Raw genomic sequence first — 21743 nt, 5'->3', positions numbered from 1 at the left:
AGACTCGTTTGTTTGTTCGTAGGTCATTCCCGCCATGGAGGGTCTGCAGCCCGTCGAGGAGCATGGCCAGGAGCAAGGCCAAGAGCAAGGCCAGCAGCACGGCCAGGAGGAACAGGAGCAAGGCCAGCAGCACGGCCAGCAGCACAGCCAGGAGGGCCAGGAGAAAGGCGCAGCACGGCCAGCAGCACGGCCAGCAGCACGGCCAGCAGCACGGCCAGCAGCACGGCCAGCAGCACGGCCAGCAGCACAGCCAGGAGGGCCAGGAGCAAGGCCAGCAGCACGGCCAGCAGCACGGCCAGCAGCACAGCCAGGAGGGCCAGGAGCAAGGCCAGCAGCACGGCCAGCAGCACGGCCAGGAGGGGCAGGAGCACGGTCAGCAGCACGGCCAGCAGCACGGCCAGGAGGGCCAGGAGCAAGGCCAGCAGCACGGCCAGCAGCACGGCCAGCAGCACAGCCAGGAGGGCCAGGAGCAAGGCCAGCAGCACGGTCAGCAGCACGGCCAGCAGCACGGCCAGGAGGGGCAGGAGCAAGGCCAGCAGCACGGCCAGCAGCACGGCCAGGAGGGGCAGGAGCAAGGCCAGCAGCACGGTCAGCAGCACGGCCAGCAGCACGGCCAGGAGCACGGCCAGGAGCAAGGCCAGCAGCACGGCCAGCAGCTAGCCGAGGCAGCGCCGCCCGCCCTGCTGTCCCCCGTGGTTGCAGAAACCGTGTCCCGCCACCTCGCCAAAGGGCACCTGGTGTTGGTGCTGGAGGCCGCGGCCGCGGTGCCGTTGTTTCTGCCTGCCATCAAGGAGGGTGCACGCCGCGTCCACAAGGCGGCCATCGCTTTTAGGAGCACACTACAGCTCAGGACTCGCCGGTCCCAATCGTGAGTTACCTTCGTTCGTTTTCGTGCCCCAGTTATTCACGGTAAAAAAAAATGAATTCGTTAATTTAGCCTTTTGCCTCTCCAGCGTCGTGTACCTGGACGCGGTGCCGCTGTCGATCAAGACACTACGCTCAGTGGTGAAGACCAGGGTCGCCGGCATGGCGGTGTTCGTGGTCCGTGGCCACCGGTACGAGGCGGAGCTCCGCGACCAGGCCAGCGTCGTGGTGGAGGCGGCCGTGGCTGCTGGCCCTGACGGCGCCACTTCGAGGGTGCCGACCACGTACCCGCTCGACGAGGCGATGGTGCTCGCTGTGGTAATGGCCATCCAACCAGCCCGCCTCACTGACGTACGTATGTAATGCACGCACTCCCTTTCCGTGGCAGTTGACTGAACGCGCGCCCTGTGTGTTTGTGTTATTTTCAGGTCATTCGCTTGTCCGGAGAGGCTCTAAGCGTTGCGGCGCCCGGCTACCAGGCGAGCAGCCCGACAGCCACTTTGTCAAGGCTGCTGAAGAGCGGCTTCGTCGGCAGAAGGCGCCAGCGCGTGCACTGCCTACACCTGCATGGTGTGCCTGACCAGCTGCGCGGCTTGGACGAGCACCTCCGTTTGAAGGACTACATCCTCTCTGCAGTGCGACTGATGGTGCGACCGGAAGACGAGGTAAGCCAGCAGTGCATGAGCAACATACGCTGGTCTGGTTCCTGGATTGTGTTACAATGTACACTGCAGAGTGTACTTATTAGACACAGTCTGGTTTGTAGAGTACACGGGGGCACTGGAGGGGGGGGGGGAGGGAAAAAGAGTGGAGGAGGGGTGGAAAAACGTACCAGGAATCCTGGCATTTTTGAAATCATGTTTGAATGTTTGATTTAGGCCTGGCTTTGTAGCCGCGTGGTGTCGTCCTGGGCCCCCGGTCGGGCGGTGTCCGTGGTCCGTGGACACCGGTACGAGGCGGAGCTGCGCGAGAGCGCCCGCGTCGTGGTGGAGGCGGCCGTGGCTGCTGGCCCTGACGACGCCACTTCGAGGGTGCCGACCACGGACCCTCTCGACGAGGCGATGGCGCCTGCTGTGGACCCTCTCGACGAGGCGATGGCGATGGCGCCTGCTGTGGGCCCTCTCGACGAGGCGATGGCGCCTGCTGTGGACCCTCTCGACGAGGCGATGGCGATGGCGCCTGCTGTGGGCCCTCTCGACGAGGCGATGGCGCCTGCTGTGGGCCCTCTCGACGAGGCGATGGCGCCTGCTGTGGGCCCTCTCGACGAGGCGATGGCGCCTGCTGTGGGCCCTCTCGACAGGCGATGGTGCGCACTGCTGTGGGCCCTCGTCGACGAGGCGATGCGCCTGCGTGGCCCTCTCGACGAGGCGATGGCGCCTGCTGTGGGCCCTCTCGACGAGGCGATGGCGCCTGCGTGGGCCCTCTCGACGAGGCGATGGTGATAGCGCCTGCTGTGGGCCCTCTCGACGAGGCGGTGGCGCCTGCTGTGGGCCCTCCCGACGAGGCGATGGCGCCTGCTGTTACAATGGCCATCCAATCACCCCACCCCACTGATGTACGTATGCAATGCACGCACGCCCCCACCCTTGCCGTGGCAGTTGACTAACACGCTGTGGCACTGTGACTGGCATAAAGATACGGAAAATTCTGTAAATTTTTTTGCCAAGATTCTCCGTAGCCCTTTTAACAATATTCTCCAAAGGCTCTTACAGTCTTCTCCGTAGGACCTGGAAGACTGTAGTCCTACGGAGGTCACTGTAAGGTCCTACGGAGAATACTGTCCGGACTTACGGGAATACTGTATGGTCCTACGGAGAACATTGACAAGGGCGGTACAGAGAATTTCCACAAGCTGTTTGCAGAATTTTCGTAGCTTTTCGTCACACACTCTTTAAACCTTGCGAAGAATGTATTCGCATTACAAACCATTTGGTTTGCAACTTGCGAAGAGTTTGGCTTGATTGTATTACGTACTAGTAGTTCGCAATACAAACAGGTTGTTCGCAAATTGCGAAGCACTTGTTCGCAAGATGCGAACTACTGATTTGCAATACGGATGCGTCCTTCGCGTTGCAAACAAGTGAGACTCTTCGCAAGCTTACAAACACGTTGGTTCGCAAGGTTTTAAGAGTGCAGTGTGTGTGTTTGTGTTTTTTTGGCCCGCCCTTTCATTCAAAAAATAGGGGGAGGGCCTATGCATTTGCCTTTCTGTCTGTGTGTCGTCATCGTTGTTGTCGTCTGTGCACAAGGAGAGAGTTGAGCTAGAGCTCCCAAATTTGGAAGGCACTGTAGGAGTAGGAGTGCGTTGGATCTAGGGCAAAAAATGGGGTCGACCGACGAAAAATTTTATTGCGGTTTTCGATAGGTCTCGCCAAGACCTTTCCAACGGGTGGTCTGAAGGAGGCTCTACGAGCCCCTTTTTGTAATGTATGCCAATTATATTGATTCAGAAGCGTTCAAAGTCATCGACTAAAAGTTAGATGCGTCTAAATCAGAAATCTGAACCGTTTAAGCGAGCAGCAGCTTGCAAATTGCGGATGATATCTACGTTTAACAAGAAAAAGTAAAAACAAATTTGCCGAAATGATTGACACCTCCTGTTTTCACCTGCTTTCATAGTTGCGGGTTGCCTTAATTTCTCACTGACTTTCGACAGGCACCAAGAACAGCCCGGCACGAGCTGCTCCCAGCAACCGTGGAGCAGGTGACGGTGCCTCCAGATCAGCGCATCCAGGAGCTGAACTTGCGTGAGCTCTGTGACTCTCGGCTGGGCCAAAGGCAGGAAGAAAAGGCAGCGACGCTGGCACGCGTGCGGCAGCAAGGGGTGAGTTCGCCAGGCCTTCACGTCAGAAAGTCGCTCTTCGCGCGTTGAAGTGGGCAGCTTCACTGGTAAAACTAAAGCGCAGCATTACCCTCTGTTTTCAAGCGTTATCAGTCTACGCTTGAAATCAAGCGTAACAGGCTCATCCGCCAAGATTCCCCATATCTAAATTCACGGGGAAATTTCTAGAGTATGCTTGATTTCAAGCGTAACGTCTTCAAGCGTAACGTCTTCAAGCGTAACTGCGCTTGACTCAAGCATAGTGTTACGCTTTAGTTTTACCAGTGTTGTGCGAGTTCGCTTGCCCTGAACCCGTCTCCTGCGGATCCGCCTCTGCTCTACAATGTCAAGTGTGTACGCATACAAAGCATGCTCCATGTTGAAGTAAGCATGCCTGCGAGTGAAACTCCTCCTGGAGCCAACCTGGCTCCTTTTCAACGACTGGTCGGAGGGAGGTCTACGAGCCTTCGGCAGGTGGCCCGATCAGTATCTAGAAGTACACACTTCATAGACGCCTCGGACCTCGAAGTGCTAGTAAGCACGCGTCTCGGGGAGTGTAGTACACACATAGGTTTTGTGTGAGAGGAAAGGCGGCCGGGAGGCCAAGCTGGGCCTGCCCCCTGTCGAACCGAGTTGCTGGCGCAGTGAAGCGGAACGTGTCGTGTGAACGCGTTGTGTTGCAGGAATGGGGCCGGCCTGCGGAGGAGCTTCCGGACAACTTCTTCGCCCTCGACGTCATCGAGGCCCACCAGGGGAATGCCGCTAGGTGCGTTTGGACTGGCTTTTCCGGTCGGTCACTGCGAGAAAACATTTATCTGGAGACAATTGCGATTCCGTCTTCGCCAATGTGTTCACTCTAGTGAAGTCACCCCTTGCGGTCTTTGCAGTCTTTTGAACGTTCTGTTTCAGCTTTCCCGAGCCAATGGCGTTTTCCTCTGTGAAGAAAGAAGAGCCTGTTGGAGACGACTCTGAAGCGTCTCCATTAGATCCTTCTCAGCTGAAAAACCTACCCGGTACGTCAGTTAAGGAGGACCAACATTGCGACATCGTCACCCAGATGGACGTGGAGGAGAACTTCGAAACGAAGGATGAGAAATTGAAAAGCGGTTATTCGGTTTTTCCGGAACCCGCAGTCAGGTAGGTCGCGTGGAGTCGCTGTGATATCCATCTGGATATTTTCCGCTTACTCTGTTATTCTTCCCAAATGATCAAACTTGGCGAGAATCATTTGCGTTTAAGGAGGGGCCCTGGTGAAAAAATGGTCAAAACTGCCAAAAATAGTTTTTTTTCAAAGTTCATACATAAAAATGTGCGTAGAAGGTTTCAGATTCAACAGGTTGAACACCTTTAAACTATGTGGGTAGTTCCTTCATCATTTAGAAAGAAATAACGTTGATATCAGTTGTCGTTGGCTTATTCGCTCAACTTCACAGCTTTGCTCAGTCGACAAAAAATTTTGTCATAGAAAGACTTTCTGCGTTCCTGGTCGACACTTACATGAGTCGTCTTGCATGGACTCTATTCATTGATGACTTGTCGACAAATTTTAGTGACAGAATCTTGATATCAGCCCTCCTTTTTTTACAAACACCTTAAAGTTTGAAAAAAAGGCAAAATATTAATTTTTTAAAATGTTAAAATTTGAAAATCCATATCTCAGGACAGAAGTTAAAATTGAAAATTCCATCACTAAAATCTCTTCTATACATTTTTAGGATAACCCAAAAAAATTTTTAAGACTTTCCGTTTCAATGAAAGACGCAGGAAGATTTTTCCCCAACGCTCTAAAAAACACTATAAAGCCACTTTTCTCAGAGACCGTTCAACATTTTGGATTGAATTTTGTTTTGGGAACTCACCGTAATGAACCTAATAATTAGGCAAAGTTTCAACTTTCTGGGATCATTTTAAAGCCTACTTGAAAGTTTCACCAGGGTTCCCCCTTAAGTAAGATTCTCAGTGATAAAGTATACCTCGTTCAAAATTTGGTATATTGATCGCAACATATTTAATCTCAGTGATGGCTGCAGGTCTTCGCCGTGGTGCGTGGACTGCTGGGCGCCGTCCACGCTCTGCTTCGACCAGCACGACGTGCGGAACTCCAAGGGGGTGCTGCGGCAGTGCCTCCAGGACGCGGTGCCGCGCGTCAAGCAGCTGCTCGGCGGCCTCCTGGACGGCGTCCAGGATGACAGCGCCCTGGCAGCTCTGCATGTGCTCCGCGGCGTGCCGGGGGACACCTGCACGCTGACCTTGCGCAAGGACGGCGAGGACGACCCGCTGCTGCTGACCATGATCGCCGCCCTGGCCGCCAGCGGACGCCTGCTGCAGGTAGGTCTACGCCAAATGTTATGTACAATTTGTACGAGACATCACAGTCTTTTGTGCCCACGAAATCTTCGTACGAAAACCGACACATTTTTCGCTTGTTTTTGGACAAAATTGTACAAAATGTTGTGCAAATTTGTACGAAAAGTTCGTGTGCACTAAAAACAGTGATGTCTTGTAAAAAATTTGTACAAAAACATTAAGTGTCCACAATGACAAAAATGTTGTCGTAACTTGGTGACACATTTATTGTTAAGTGGTTTTGTCGCAAACTTTGTTTTTTACTCGTTCTTTACACACAAACAAATGAAAAGTGGTATAGTAAAGAGAACGAGTATTGTGCTCAAAAAATTTTTTTCAGAGGATATCATTCATCTCAGAACTTACAACATGTACAGAGAAGACAATGGTATCATTTTAAAGTGCAAAAGTCCGTCAGTAAATCGTAAACGGATTGTTTTTCGACTTTCAATGGAAAATTTTGAGAAAACGAACATGTAAAAAACGAGATTTTGGGGCCGGTGTCGAAACTAACCTCATTTCAACCTCTTATATCTTTTCACCAATAATGGTACCCTTAAATTAACCATTACGAACATGAACTCCTACATTCAGTTAATATAAAACCTGGAATGTTTTTTATCACGCACAATGATAAATTCGGAGAAATATCAGGTTAAAGATCGTGTTGAATGAGCTTCGGCTGGACTTCGGCAGGCCGCTCCGCGCGCCACCTCCGGGGGTGCCGAAGCGGGGGCGCGGAATTCAAAACACAATGTAGAGCGGCAGAGCCTCTCTCAACACATTGAACAGGGGCAGGATAAGCGAGGTGATGTAGATCATTTACAATCCACTTTTCATTTGCATAATAGTAAAGAACGAGTCCTTTCATCTTAATATCAATTGATTGATATTATACAGCACTTTGTGTTTTTAGCTTTCTTTACTTCTTGTTATGACTTAGCTTTCAAAGTTGCGGGTTGCCTTAATTTCTCACTGACTTTCGACAGGCACCAAGAACAGCCCACATAGTGCACAGGGTGCAAATATTGGATGATGGACAATGAGAAGTTCTGAACAGTGTCGTCCGGACATGTCAGCGCCGCATTTTCACCTGTGGGTGAGAAAAGGTCCACCACGGCCCGTGCCGCAGGCCGCAGCGGGCGCACCGAAGGCGAGTTGGCTTTGATTGTCTCCGGGGCAGGAAGAAAGAGTGGTGCATGAGAAAAGGTGTAAGCTCCTACCTTCAGTCCTCTCAAACTCATTTTTCTCCTCCCTTTTCAATTTGGAAATAAAGAATCTCGTCAAACTCTTTTCTTCTAGTTACTTGAACATTTTTGCTCTACCATCTCACTCGGCTGAACCCTGTTCGTCTCCCAAGATGGTATGGCTAAATGACAGCCCAGCGGAAGATAGTCCCTTAGTACAAGTATAACTTGGGTATAAACAGATGGTCTTGGAATGAGAAAGGCGACACGGCAAGCTCAGGGTAGAGGGCAGCACCGGGATACACGCGCCACGATTCAGGCAGGGGAGCCCTGAGGGAGGAGTCTGCCAATTTCGCCCATAACTTCTTTGTCATGCAAGATAGATCCGTAGTGTAAGCGAGCCGATTGTAGGCAACGCTGCTAGCTTCCCAATGAGCTAGTTTTCATGCATGTGCGATAATTGCAGTGAGAGCTATGAGTCAAAACACTGCAAAAAATTCCATTCCTTCGTACGGAAATGTGACAGACTATTTAAGTACGCACACTGTTAAAAATTGTTGTTTTAAGACAACAACACAATTACCAACCTCGACAACGCCGTTGTTTGTGAACAAGTTTGCTTGTTTTAAAACGACGAATTTGTTGCTAATTATTTTTATGACTTATGCTGTTTCAAAACATTATTTTTCTGCGTACTAACAATTAAGGGACCCAAGCGTTAAGGTCAAACAAGAGACGGAACCCTCAGAGTGTCAATTTAGCCCAAAACAGTGAAAAAAAAAACCAAATTTCAACGTTCCTGATTTTTTTTCACCATTCCTGTACATGGGGACCTCAATGGGGGATTGCTGGCTCTTAGTACACTAATAGGGGAAGCAACAAAAAAATTTTCAGCCAAATCCATAATGACGTCTTTTTTGATATCTGCATTTTTTTATTTTTTGTCGTAAAAATTTGGTTAAAATGGTTGACCAAAACTACAAAAAAATTTCTAAAAATCTAAAAATTTGTTTTTAGTGTCTACTGGTAAGGAAGTGTCACAAAAAAAAATTTGGGCCGATTCTGACAACCTTTGTCTCAAGGCCTGTTATTCTGTCATGGAATGCACCCGTATCGGTAAGGACTGACGAGTGCATAAAATAAACTTTTTCAAAAATTGGTTTCATTTAATTAATAAACCGTATGGAAACAAGTGGAGACAATTTTGTGTTTCGAGATCAAAGCAGTTACAGAAACTTTAAATTGAGACTAGGACGCCAGGCTCTGAAAACCTGTGTCATGGATGACCGAAAGCCACGTGAGTCTTCTTGGTCTTTTGCTGAGATGGAGAGGTACTGCAGGCGAGGCACCGTTGATGCTGGCCAGCTCTCAAGCACGCTCTGGAAGTCCGTCTTGAAGTTCAACACGAGGTGCTCTACCGACGATAAAGACCGCAGGAGCTCTGCGACGGGCCCAGGTGGGTTTGCCTCGTTAGACGTGAGCTCAATCGTCACTCTGTGGACGTTGCGTAGGCAGTCCGCCGACGAAGTGAAGTTATTCCAATCGACCGAAGAATTCGATACAACAAGATGGATCTTCCCGGAAAAGTTTTTGTTCGCCCACTTGAACCAATCCACCTTAGACTGAAAGAGATCACGAGACTCGTGTATTGTTATGCACTGCAGGTGAGATAGTTGTGGGACAAGTTCAGCAAGCCCGTCCAACAACATGGTGGCTTCAAGGTGGGTGAGCTTTTCGCACTGCGCCAAATCTGTCTTCAGCTCGTTCATTCCTGCAGCGCATTTGACCGTGGTCAGAGTGTTTCTTCCCAGGCGGATAAGGTCCCGAGCAAATTGTATCTTCAGACCCACCGGTATGTCTAGAGTCGTCAGGCGAAGACCTTTGAAGGCAAAACCGTGACTTTGACCCGAGTTAGTATTGAGACGCAGCGTTTTCAGCTCTTCCAAAGCGTCAATGGCCTTCAATGCTGGCACTAGGTTACTGTTAGACTGTAAGCTACGTAGGTTCATATGGAGCTTCTGTAATGTGGTCCTATGACTAGAGAACACTGCAGAGATCAACTTGTTCGACACCGTGTAAGCTGTAAAGCTGAGATCCAGGAAGCGGACCTGTCAAAAAAACACAGGATAAGGAAAACAAAATTACAGAAGACTCCGAGGTCATATAACGAAAACTTGCACAAAGCTACGGAATGTCCTTTTTATTTTCTCACAGCCTGCCTCCGTAACTCAAAACCACGGAAATCTACGTCTTTTTGGCTGAGCGATAGCAAAGCCCGTTACCCAGGTAGGATTAAAAAGTTCTGTCTGCCTGTGTGTGTCTGTCTGTCTGGACTATAATTTTCCTGAACGGCTCGGCCGATTCGGTTGAGATTTGGCAGGGTCATTAGGTATGTCCTAGGCTCACTACACACCAAAATTCAGCTTTCTACATGAATCCATTCGGTCATAACGACCAAAAACGACTTCACTGAGAACCCAAACGCTATGAGTACTGAGAACCCAAACGCTATGAGTATAGCAGCGATTGGTGCAATTCAAAAGCATTGCACATGAAGTGCAATGCCTCCCAATTCCCATGCATAAGCATAGGGCATTTTCGGGAAGCATTGCACCTAAGGTGGAATATGGCATTGCACGTATGGTGCGATATCTCAGCGCATTGCACCATACGTGGTATACTCTTAGCGTTTGAAATCTCAGTGCTATAGAACGGCAAAAAAAGGTTAGCATTTTTAGTGGCTTCTGTTTTTATACCAAGTTTTACGTAAGTCCCTTTGTATTCAGGAGTGCTGATGACGAAACTGGAACGTACCTTGCACTTGCCCTCGGCGAGAGCCTTAAGATAAAGACGCCCGTGAGACGAATACCAAAGTCGCAGGTTCAGAGTGTCCAGCGCCGGGGCCAAGCGCAGGATGGCTGCTATGGCCGGCCGTCCGGAGCCAGGTTCGAAGGGAACCTCAAGGCGGCGGCGGCGCCACAGTGGCTCCTCCAGGATCAGCGTTCTCCAGTAACGGCTCAGCAGCCGCAGGGGCAGCAATTGGTCCGTCGGCACGTAGGCCAGCACCGCCAGCAGCAGTTCGAGGGGCAGCGACTCCAGAGGAAAGCCTGACTCCATAAGAGTGCCAGACTCCACAGGAGTGCCAGACTCCACAGCAGTGCCAGACTCCACAGCAGTGCCAGACTCCACAGGAGTGCCAGATTCCACTGGAGTACCAGACTCCATAGAAGTGCCAGACTCCAGGGGATTTCTAGACTCCAGCGGAGTGCTAGACTGTGGAAGGGGCCTCGGGTCCATAGGAGGGCCAGACTCCAGCGAAGTCCCGATCTGGAACATAGTTACAAAATCCTCAACAATATTCCTGCTGGCATGTCAGGATGGAGCACGCGTCTCGTGCTCGTCGCTGCCCTCTCCTTACCTCGTCCGAGCTCGTGGTTTCCTCTGCCTGGCAGCGGCGCGCCTCCTCCACGAAGTCCTGGAGCGCCTGCTGCAGCACGCCTCGGATGCGGCCCAAGCTGGTCGCGTGCGCACGGAGTGCGGCGGAGTCCTGGCGGCCCTCAGCGGCTCTGGCCCACGTCCTGAGGCAAGGGGAAATCACTGTGAATTTAGGTGTACAAATCTCGCAATTCGATGAATTTCAGTCGAAATTTGATGAACTTCAGTCAAAATTCGATGAATTTCAGACGAAATTCGACGAATTTCAGTCGAAATTTGATTAATTTTAGTCAAAATTAGATGAATTAGTCAAATTTTGATAAATTTCAATGAATTTCAGTGAATCTTTCATATCTGATGAATTTTGGTGTAAAAATTTTGCTGGGGTTATTTCCCCTTGTCCTGAGGAAAAGCGGAGTCAAGGTACACAGTGGAAGGATAAGTAATACATATCCAGGAAGCGGAAGAGGGGGGGAACTCCATTTTGGCCATTTGTCGGGAGAATCAAAATGAAACTGTTTACGGGACAACTCAAACTAAACAAATGAATGTTATACACGGTAACAGGTTCAATTCTTGGTGCCTCGGCTCCTTGAAATTGCCTACATTCAGGGGACAACATACAGCGCTGCGGCACGGACATAATGCGAACTACTGATATGGCGGGAGATTTTGAACTTGGAAAATATCAAACAAGGTTTGGGAAGTGAATTTGATCCGTATGACCTAAATTCAATGAAGATGCTTCCCATGATTAAATATTGTGGCCTAAAGTTGATCCAGGCACATGATTGACTGCTTTTGGTGTCCCAAGAGCTCGGGTTGGGGTGGTCCGACTATAAGCTTTCTCGACATCTTTTATTTTAGACCTAATTTTTTCTTGAATTATTGATTGACTATTTTTGTGTTTGTGATCACTGATCATGTTAACCTAATGTTTCATTAGAACTTCAATGTTACTTCTTCTTGAACAATTGAGTGAAAACTTATTTATGCAGCTCCTTTTTTCTTTGACTTTTTATACGCAAATGAAGTGAAAAATGATGTTCCTCACCTTTGTTTAAAATTTGTATAATTAATCTTAATATATACTAACCAATCGTTCACTTGCTCGTCCTTCTCACAGTTTATAAAGAAATCGACACTACAGCCATAATTCTCTCTTAACTGTGATAATAAGGGCAAGCAAGTGAACAAATTGTTAGTATATACTAAGATTTAATTAATACAAATTTTAAACAAAGGTGAGGAACATTAATTTTCACTTCATTTGCGTACAAAAGTCAAAGAAAAAAGGAGCTGCATAAATAAGTTCACTCAATTGTTCAAGAAGAAGTAACATTGAAGTTCAAATGAAACTTAGGTTAACATGATCAGTGATCACAAACACAAAAATAGTCAATCAATAATTCAAGAAAAACATTAGGTCTAAAATAAAAAGATGCGAGAAAAGCTTTAGTCGGGACCACCCCAACCCGAGCTCTTGGGAACACCAAAAAGCAGTCAATCATGTGCCTGGGATCAACTTAGGCCACAATATTTAATCATGGGAAGCATCTTCATTGAAATTTAGGTCATACGGATCAAAATTCACTTCCCAAACCTTGTTTGATATGTTCCAAGTTCAAAATCTCCCGCCATATCGGTAGTTCGCATAATGTCCGTGAGGTAGCGCCACGGGTCGCCGATGTTAGCAGCAGGCCAGAGGAAGCTAGATTAAGCTTATATTTCCTGAATGAAGTGGAATTTGGAGACAAGTCAAGAGGAACTATTGTCAGCATAAAGTGTTAGGTACTCAGGTGTGGTTTTACGGTCTTCAATTCAAGTCGTTAAAATGAAGGATTCTTAAGTTGCCCTGATTCTTTACACATTACATTCATAAAGATGTAAGATGAGTTATCTACTATTGACAATATTTTCACTGGAGCCATGTTGACTTGGGTTTAGTTGTTTCTATTTAATACTAAATTTAGAGTGGAAGCGGAATGTTGAGTTTTACGATGAAGTTTACACCGTAATGAGGAACAAGATGGGTTATATCCTCTTTCCGTGTGGATTTTCTCCTAAACTGCTGGGAGCGCAGTGAATTAATTTGACGTAAACCGTCCAGAGGCACCATGATTGGCTGAGCGATAGCGAAGCCCGTTACTCAGATGGGGTTGAAAAGTTTTGTCTGTCTGTCTGTCTGTTGTGTGTTTGTCTGTCAGCACTACTCCTCCTGAACGGCTCGGCCGATGGCTGAGATTTTGCACACTTTTTGGGAGTCCTTGGCTCGGCACACGCGCAAATTCACCATCCTAGCTCAACTAGTTCAGTTTTTATAGCCGAAAAACACCTAAAAAAACGGCGAAAAATAGTGTTTTCTGCAGGCAAATGCCTTCTGCCTTGAAGAAAGGGGGGTCATTCCATGTGAAATCGACAAGGTTCAAATCGACCAGTGCTCCGATTTTGATGAAACTTGCAGCGATTGTTGGTCTTATGGTCCCATTGAAGTTGCCAAAATATTTTGGTCGAAATGTCAAAGGGGTCTGAGTAGTGCACGATTCAATTTTTTTCACTTTTTGTGAATGGGTATCCGTTTTTGCTAATATCTCCGGAACTATTCGTCGTACGACAAAAATGAGTACACCGTTGGAAAGAGGAGAAAAAACTGAATAAAATCAAAAAAAAATTATTTTTTTTGGAGAAAAAAAATTTCTTTTATACTAAACTCAAACTTTCAAAGTTATGTTTGAAAACTGTTCCCCTCATCAAAATTGACATGCTATGGCTCAAAAAGTAGCTTTACCCTTCCCCTAAACGAAAATGTCAATCATACAAAGTACTTTTTTCGTTTGGGAGAAACGAGCGATTCCGTGGACCTCTGCACTGGATCCGGGCCTACCCTCTGCCTGAACGGTGCACAACGGCCCGGCGCTGTGGCACCGCGGTGTCCTGCCACCCACCCCCATCCCTTTCCGCAGTTCCCAGAGCAGAAGTAGGGGCGCCTGGAGGGTAGGCCGCCACCCGCACGCCGCCCCGGGTCCCACGGTCACCGCCCAGCAGGTAGGCAACCCTTCCTATTCACCCCGAGCCTTGCTTCGTGGCGCAGCCGAAGTGCAGCCGAAGTTGATGCGAAAACGGCATTCCCCCGACGGTGCTGCCAGTGTTTGGGCTGTGGCGACAAGACGAACTTGTGTTGTTCGTTTGTCTTGGTTTGTTTACTTTCTGCACCGACTACTTGTTGGAGTAAATATTTTTGAGCATTGACTTTGAGTCGATTTTATGCCCTGAAAAGGTCCGTTTTCTTGTGTACGAGTTCTTTCTCTTTTTTAAAAAATCTGATATTATAGGATTGTGCTTTGGTTTGATGACGCTTCTTGTTTTATTTTGAGGTTTGGTTTCTTTGTGGTCAGGTTCCCCCTGCACAATGGGCCGAGCAGACACCAAGAAGTGTTTCCTGAGAAAGGTACAACATCTTCCTGATGTTGGTGCTGCTCTGGGGATTTCACTGCAAGAGCCAGCCTATCTCCAGAAAGGATTCGTTTGCTCAAGATCAGAAGTGGCTGCAGAAAGAGTTTGCAGTATGTTTGTGATGGACATTTCACTAAGTTCATTCACCGCTTTGAAGCACACCAGAGAAAAACTGCTGTCTTCATCAGTCAACATCTGTTCATGATGGCCCTCCAGCCAAAAAGAAAAAAACTGGCACTCCTCAATTGCATGTTATTACACTCCAAATGCGGGACAGTGCCAAAACTATTGGACTTGCTTTGGTGCCCGGCAAGAAAGTGTGTGTCAAGTGCAAGATTGACCTGAACGCTAAAATCAAAGCTGCTGAAAAATCTGCCGCAGAAAAGGCTGCTCAAGAATCTTCAAGCAACGCTCCTGACCCGGCTTCAATTTCCAACCCTCCTATATTTTCGTCACCTAGTGTAGGGTCTACTTTGGCCCCCAGTGATATTACAACTCCCACTGTACCTGCTGATAATAAGGCTTCTAAAGAAGAGTTTTTTCAGGAGAGTATTGATGGATTAAATACTTGGCTGTCCTCTCTTGGATTCTCTCCTGTTAATGAAAGGAAATTAAAGACTCAGAAGAGCTATGGGCGTAAAGTTATGAAGAAAATAAGAGCAGCGCTGACAAAATTTTCTGATCAACAACTAACTGAGGACGAAGATGCAGCATACTTCAGAGAAATAATAGGCCAACTACAGCAATTTATTGATTGTCATCCCCAGCCCGATAAAAAATTATTAGCTTTATCAGTTGTACCAAAAAGTTGGAGCATTTCCAGGATTGAAAGCACATTTGGGGTATCCAACTACATGGCGAGGAAAAGCCGTCTACTAGTGCAAGACAAGGGTATTCTGTGTGGCCCGGGTCCTAAAGTGGGACGCAAACTTTCACCTGAGACAGTGGAGCTGATCACCAAATTCTACTACAGGGACGACATAAGTCGGCCTCTCCCTGGAGCCAAAGATGTACTGAGTGTTTTAGTGGACGGGAAGAGAGTGAAGAAAACTAAAAGACTAGTGCTGTCTACTCTCAGTTGCTTGCATCAAAAGTTTAAAGAAGAACACCCTGATCACAAAGTCTCTTTAGCTAAATTTTGTGAACTGAGACCAAAAGAGTGTGTATTAGCTGGTAGTGCCGGGACTCATGTGATTTGTGTGTGCACCTATCATCAGAATCCAGAACTTATGTTGAAGCGGGAAATCTAAGTGAAGCTGGATTAGAAAATATAAAAGCGTGCAAAAAGTTGCTTTATGCTCAGAGCCTAGTGAAGACTGTTTTTTTCGAAGATGTAATGATGTTGTGATTCCACTGTTTTACAGGAAAAATTGGAAGTTTATTTTGACTCAGAAATGATTTCCACTGGGTTTACAACCAGTGGGAGTCCACAGACCGGGCAAATATTGTAACTTAAGTAAATCTACTGATGATTTTATTTCTGAGTTTATATCGCAGATTGAAAGTCTCATACCCCATGATTTTATTAGCAAAGTGCAAGCAAATTTCTATAAGGAATCAATTGAAAATTAAAAGATGGTGAAGTGTTGTTAATGTTGACTTTGCAGAAAATTTCTCTTTTGTTGTACAAAATAGCTCCCAGGGGTGGTACTTTAATAATAAACAGGCGACATTGCATCCCTGTTTGATTTATTATAAAGATGCAGAGGGCAAAGTATGCCACTCAGCATTTGTTTTGATATCAGATCACTTGGATCATAGTACTGCTGCAGTGCATACATTTCAGAAAAAATTGATCCGTCATATAACTGAGGACCTCAAGATAAAGCTGGCTAAAATCAAATACTTTTCAGACGGTTGTGCTGCTCAGTACAAAAATAAAAAAGCTGCCGCCAATGTATGGTTTCATGAAAGGGATTTTGGAGTACCTGCAGAATGGCACTTTTATGCTACGAGCCATGGAAAAACTGCCTGTGATGGTGTGGGCGGCATGATCAAACATACTACAATGTTGCATTGCCTACGCTTAACAGCAAAAGACCCACAAATAACAATTGCATATGATTTCTATGATTGGTGTCTAAAAACATTCAAGGAGTGACTGCTAAATGGGTTCCGAAAGAAGAAGTTATTGAAAATGAAAAGGCTTTACTTGTGAGATTTGAGACAGCTTTTGACATTGATGGAATCAAATCCCACCATGCTTTAATTCCTAGAGTGCCATCAAAGGATATCTTACTTAAGTTGTATTCACAAGATACAAAATTAATATTAAGAAGATATGTACCAAAGAATTGAACTAGACTATAGTGAGGTAAAAGGATTGTAACATTTACAGAAGACGAAAATTCCTGGAAGCTAGGCTGCGTATCTGAATTCCATGAAGAGGATGAAAACTTTTCGGTTCAAGTTATGGAAGCTACTGGACAACCAAGAAGTTACAAGTTTACTGATATTGTTATAATTGTTAGTCTACATGACATTGTAAGTCTAGTTAATCCGTACTTTCAAGCCAAAGGGACAATGTGAAACTTCGAGTAAGTGATGCTAAGGCAGCAGATGTAAAATTAAAATCTAAGAAAAAAATATGTTTTGAAGCAAGGTATAACTTGCAGCTACAGTTATACTACTTAAAGGTTCAGAGGAAGGTCAGATAATTTTTATGTATAAAAACAACTTTGAATAAACACCCAGCATTTTAAAGTTGTGTTCGATTTAAATTTCCTAACAATTGAAAGAAATCTCAGTCTGGTAACAAACATTTGACAATGTGCAACACAAACTCTCGCCTAGGGCCATACTGAAAATTTGAAGGTCAAGAAGGAGATGGAGAGTAGGGGGAGGGGACAGGGGAAGAGGGGTAGTAACGTAGGATGAGTTGCCTACCTGCTGGGCGGTGACCGTGGGAGCCCGGGGCGGCGTGCGGGGTGCGGCCTACCCTCCAGGCGCCCCTACTTCTGCTCTGGGAACTGCGGAAAGGGATGGGGGTGGGTGGCAGGACACCGCGGTGCCACAGCGCCGGGCCGTTGTGCACCGTTCAGGCAGAGGGTAGGCCCGGATCCAGTGCAGAGGTCCACGGAAATCGCTCGTTCTCCCAAACGAAAAAAAGTACTTTGTATGATTGACATTTCGTTTAGGGGAAGGGTAAAGCTACTTTTTGAGCCATAGCATGTCAATTTGATGAAGGGGAACAGTTTCAAACATAACTTTGAAAGTTTGAGTTTAGTATAAAAGAAAATTTTTTTTCTCCAAAAAAATAATTTTTTTTTGATTTATTCAGTTTTTCTCCTCTTTCCAACGGTGTACTCATTTTGTCGTACGACGAATAGTTCCGGAGATATTAGCAAAAAACGGATACCCATTCACAAAAAGTGAAAAAAATTGAATCGTGCACTACTCAGACCCCTTTGACATTTCGACCAAAATATTTTGGCAACTTCAATGGGACCATAAGACCAACAATCGCTGCAAGTTTCATCAAAATCGGAGCACTGGTCGATTTGAACCTTGTCGATTTCACATGGAATGACCCAGGGGGGTCTGGGGGGCGGAGCCCCCCAGCCCCGTCAAGTTGAAAAGTAACGACGGTCAAGATCGTGTTATCTGTAGATGAAGCAACTCTATCTGGAATGAAGGGGGGTCTGGGGGGCGCAGCATGCAACAATTTAGAAGTAACCGACGATGGGCTAGCCATGGCCTGCCGAAGGCAGGCTAGCGCCGCAGGCCAAGGTAGGTGCAAACGCCAGGCGTGGATTGTCGAAACTGGCGCAGCATCGCGAAGCCTGTTACGACAAGACACGGTCTGGCGTACACCTACCTTGTTAAATAGAAACTAGAGTGTGTCCATAGGGGTGATTTTTTATGACTTTTTTAAGACAAGTTAAACAAACTTGATGTAACATAAGCAACATTATTTCTGTATTAAGACTGTAAGCAATTTGACTTCTCTTTTCTCAACCGACCTTCTGGTTGACTTGGCCAAGGCTTTCGTGCGTGCCTACCTCAGTCCCTGGAGGCTCTCCTGGGCGTGCTGCAGCTCTGCGGCCACGCCGTCGTGCATGGCGGCGACGCTCCGAGCAGAGTCCCGGGTCAAGCGCTGTACCTTGCAGGACTTGTGCTCGCCCAGGCACTGATCGGTGGGCAGCGCGTCGCAGTGGAGGCGATGATGGCCGCCTTGATTGGAGCACCCGGCGTCGAATTCCTTGCAGGCCATCTGGCTCGACCTAGACCTCTGCGAAAGGAGACGGATGTCCAAATGTTAAAACCCGCACTCGCATCCTTCAATCGACATTTTATCAATACTCAATGAAGTTTGTGCACAATAATAGAATTTCGATAAGAAGCTCAACAGATTCGACAAGACAAAATTGAAAATCATGTTTCTGAAACAAACAAGAAAGTTAATACGCTTATTAATGTGCACAAATGTCATACGTTATCTGACAAAAACACAGTACGAGTCTGCGAGTGCGCCTTTTAATTTGGTGTGTACCTGGCTGGTACATACACTCTCACCCTTGTACTGACTTTTTATCTCGCTTACAAAGTTTTTTGAACAGACGTAAAATGTTTTTCACTCTCAGACCTATGAGGACATTTTTCTCTCTTGCTTGTAATGGTTTTTGAGCAAATGTAACATACACTATTATCTCTTTAGCTATGCACAATTTTGATCGTTTTGGAGATGAAGTGTCGATAGATCATGTAGAAATTGAAAAGTTCATTGCAAATGACAAAAAGTCAGGTTTAATGGGCTAAATAGCACATTATACAATGAGCAAAATAGTGCATAGCTTAAGAGAAAATAGTACTTATTACGTACGGTTGCACAATAAACTTTTTGGCAAGAGATAAAAAGTCACTACGAGACTTGAGAGTGTAAAATGTTTTACGAGAAGCAGACAGCCAATGGCAGCCTAGCTTCAGTCCTCACCTTTCGGCACACGCCACAGCGGCTCTCCGAGGCTGGCCCCGCCTCCACGCAGGACTGGCACGGCGTGTGGCCGCAGTTGTGCACCCCGGCCGGCTGGCAGTGCGGGCCAAACTTCTGACCGCAGTTGGAGCACTCCGCAGCCATTGGAGTAGAAATCTGAGACCAGGGGAAGAAACGGTTGAGAGAGACTCCACAAAAAATGTTGATTTTGTTCCTGTCGAGCCTAACTGCTGCCAAGGAACTCTTTTCAAGGGTACACTGGTTAATCAAAGACTATGCCCCAACACCACTTTCATTCCAGGAACGTGACAACACGTTGAAACTAATGTGACAAAATTGATCCAGGAAGCAGAGGAAGGGGGTAACTCCACTTTGACCATATTTCAGGAGAAACAAAAAACTGTTCGCAGCAAAAACTAAAACTCAAAGAATGAACGTTATAAATGATAACCAGTTCCACTTCGTAGAAGATTTCTGATATTTATCACTTTCCCTTAAAATAGGAAACGGAGTTGTATAAACTTGGACTGGGCTCTTTGTTCCATAGGGGGTTACGTTGACTTGATTCTTTTTTGCAAAAGATACATAAAAACAATAGTTGAGCTATCTCCTGTGGGCAATATTTCCAACGGAGTCATGTTGACTTTGGTTGAGTTGATTCCATTTCCCGTGTAATTGAGAGTGTAAAGTTGAGTTAGCGACAAGCAGCTCCAAGGCTGATTCTAACTTTTCAGCAATTGTTCTCTGCAGTTGGGGAGTTGGGGACGTTCAATGACAACAAAACACAATGATAACTCAAAAAAGTGTGCTTATGTTATCTTGGAAAAAGCAGAAGAAAGAAATAACTTTACTAATCTCCAAAATGAGCTTTTAATTATATTATAGTGCCTCAGGATGGTTCACATCGTTACACCAAATTATTTACTGAATCCCAGTTGTTTAGGATAAAATGAACAATGGATGTAAATCAACTTGTTCCATTTTACGGTCTCGGCTTCAGTCCACATGACTCTGTTGCACAAAATGACGAAAGGAGATAACTCAACTTGTTTAACTGGCCCTTCATTTTAAGATAAGGTGGATAGAAGAGGTGACTCCAAAAATGAACCAGAGCAATATAGACTCAACGGACACCTCAGCTCCACTTGAATTGCTTCCAAATTTATTTTCCTTTAGAAGAACAAAGTGAACATGACTCCATAACATGATTCCATAGTCCATTTCAATTTACAGATTAAAATTACAGAAACTGGTTTTGAATTAATCTATACACATTAAAAATGTTTGATAGTAATTACTTATGCATTTTTGACAAATGGCCATTAGCATCGTTCATTTATTCATTTTCATTTTTCCCTGCAAACAGTCTGTTGTCTCTCCTGAAAAATGATGAAAATTGAGTCATTCCCTCCTTCCGCTTCATGGATCAACTAAAACTTAACAAATAAATCAAGCAAATGGATGTGTGTCAAAAAAGCACAAGGTATAATAACTGAAAATTTTCAAAAGTGGATGGTTTCTGTGATTTAAATTTTTACGTTAGGATGGACTACGGAACCACGCGCACTTAGTTCTTGCAAATGAGATAGAACTTGGGGACAATTCAAGAGGAGCTAAGTTCTGTGTAGTCTATAATTCTCAAATACATCTTTGGAGTTACCTCTTTAATCCGTCTTATTTTAAAATGAAGGCCCAGTTAAGTTGAGATGACTCTTTTTACATAGAATTCATAAAAACACTATTTGAGTTATCAGCTGTCTTTTGCACATCAAAATGGACCAAATTTAGACCAAAGATCGCTCATTTTGAGGTCATAGTGACATAATTTGGACTATTTTGTTCTCCCTGGGGCAGGCAAGCTTGCCCTAGGATAGCCTACGCTAACTTTCGCACTCACTCACCCATCCAGTTGCAGTTGAAGTCGCCATGTACTCCAATGTTATGGAATAAAGCCGTGTCGAGTGCCAAGTTCCGTTCGGGTAAGGTGAGGAAGGCGAGCGGGGGGCCTGCTGCTGCCCGGAGAGTTACGAACAGCCTCGCCTGCTTCTGCTTTCTGCCGCGACTGCTCCGTGGCGACTGCGGTTGTGCCGTTGTACGCAGCGCAGCAGGCTTGCCACACTCGGAGCCACGGAGAGGCTCTGGAGTTGAAGCTGAAAGAAACGTTAACAGAATGGTTACGTTAACAGAATGGTTACGTAAACATCCCCATCACTCAAACACTCTCAGGATCCGTAACATATTACACTAAGTACCCTTTTAAACAGGGCTGCTTCTAACGAACTGAAAGCGCGCTGAAAAGGCTCCTCCGGATCAAACACTAACAAGTGATTGCCTTTCTCGTCCACACCTACGACAATGTAAGTACCAACAGTTTGTTTAACAAATCACAATCGAAAACGCGTGAACGGAGCTAGAAGAGCCCGGCTTGCTACCATGATGCTTTGCAACTTGACTCGAACTCGAGACTTCGGTCGGTGGCCGAGCGTACCAGCGTACCCGAACCGCGTACCCAGGCCGAAAGCCTCCGGCGAGACAGCAAGGCGCTCCGGGGGACTTTCCCGCGCAGGGGAGCGCAGTTTGGCACGCTCGTTCGGCCGGAGAGGGGCGACTTCCGGGAAACCTTGCACCAGGGAGGGGATTTCGGCAGCGGTCGCCCGTCGCCCGGTCGGAGGCCGTTTCTTCGGTACCCCTGGGGCAGCCCCCC

At 46.6% G+C, this 21743-nt stretch overlaps 3 protein-coding genes across 4 annotated transcripts in view; 1 reads left to right on the top strand and 2 right to left on the bottom strand.

Moving 5' to 3' along the window:
• Window positions 1–21743, bottom strand: part of LOC117648164 — a 32520-nt gene that overhangs the window by 10049 nt on the left and 728 nt on the right. Inside the window, exon 2 of one of the 2 annotated variants that reach the window (XM_034390418.1) lies at window positions 21292–21386. The gene's annotated coding sequence lies outside the window, so the exon portion shown is untranslated. Of the gene's footprint in view, window positions 1–21291; window positions 21458–21743 lie in introns of those variants that run through there. The other variant, XM_034390424.1, reaches the window with a different exon arrangement.
• LOC117648172 lies at window positions 568–7323 on the top strand. The gene is made up of 10 exons (XM_034390465.1): window positions 568–868; window positions 954–1215; window positions 1293–1529; window positions 1743–2132; window positions 2369–2419; window positions 3521–3688; window positions 4369–4451; window positions 4595–4822; window positions 5704–6013; window positions 7021–7323. Exons 2-10 carry the CDS (start codon window positions 1027–1029, stop codon window positions 7075–7077), a joined length of 1713 nt encoding a protein of 570 aa, XP_034246356.1. The 5' UTR covers window positions 568–868; window positions 954–1026; the 3' UTR covers window positions 7078–7323.
• Window positions 8364–21420, bottom strand: LOC117648165. The gene is made up of 7 exons (XM_034390428.1): window positions 21276–21420; window positions 20941–21189; window positions 19040–19195; window positions 18108–18337; window positions 10637–10796; window positions 10033–10545; window positions 8364–9326 (listed from the first exon to the last, which is right to left on the bottom strand). Exons 2-7 carry the CDS (start codon window positions 20965–20967, stop codon window positions 8445–8447), a joined length of 1968 nt encoding a protein of 655 aa, XP_034246319.1. The 5' UTR covers window positions 20968–21189; window positions 21276–21420; the 3' UTR covers window positions 8364–8444.

This window comes from Thrips palmi, unplaced genomic scaffold (assembly GCF_012932325.1).
Source record: "Thrips palmi isolate BJ-2018 unplaced genomic scaffold, TpBJ-2018v1 HiC_scaffold_3, whole genome shotgun sequence".
Lineage (NCBI taxonomy): Eukaryota > Metazoa > Arthropoda > Insecta > Thysanoptera > Thripidae > Thrips > Thrips palmi.
The sequence above is the reverse complement of the archived record's forward strand: the minus strand, read 5'-3'. Positions and strand labels throughout refer to the sequence as shown.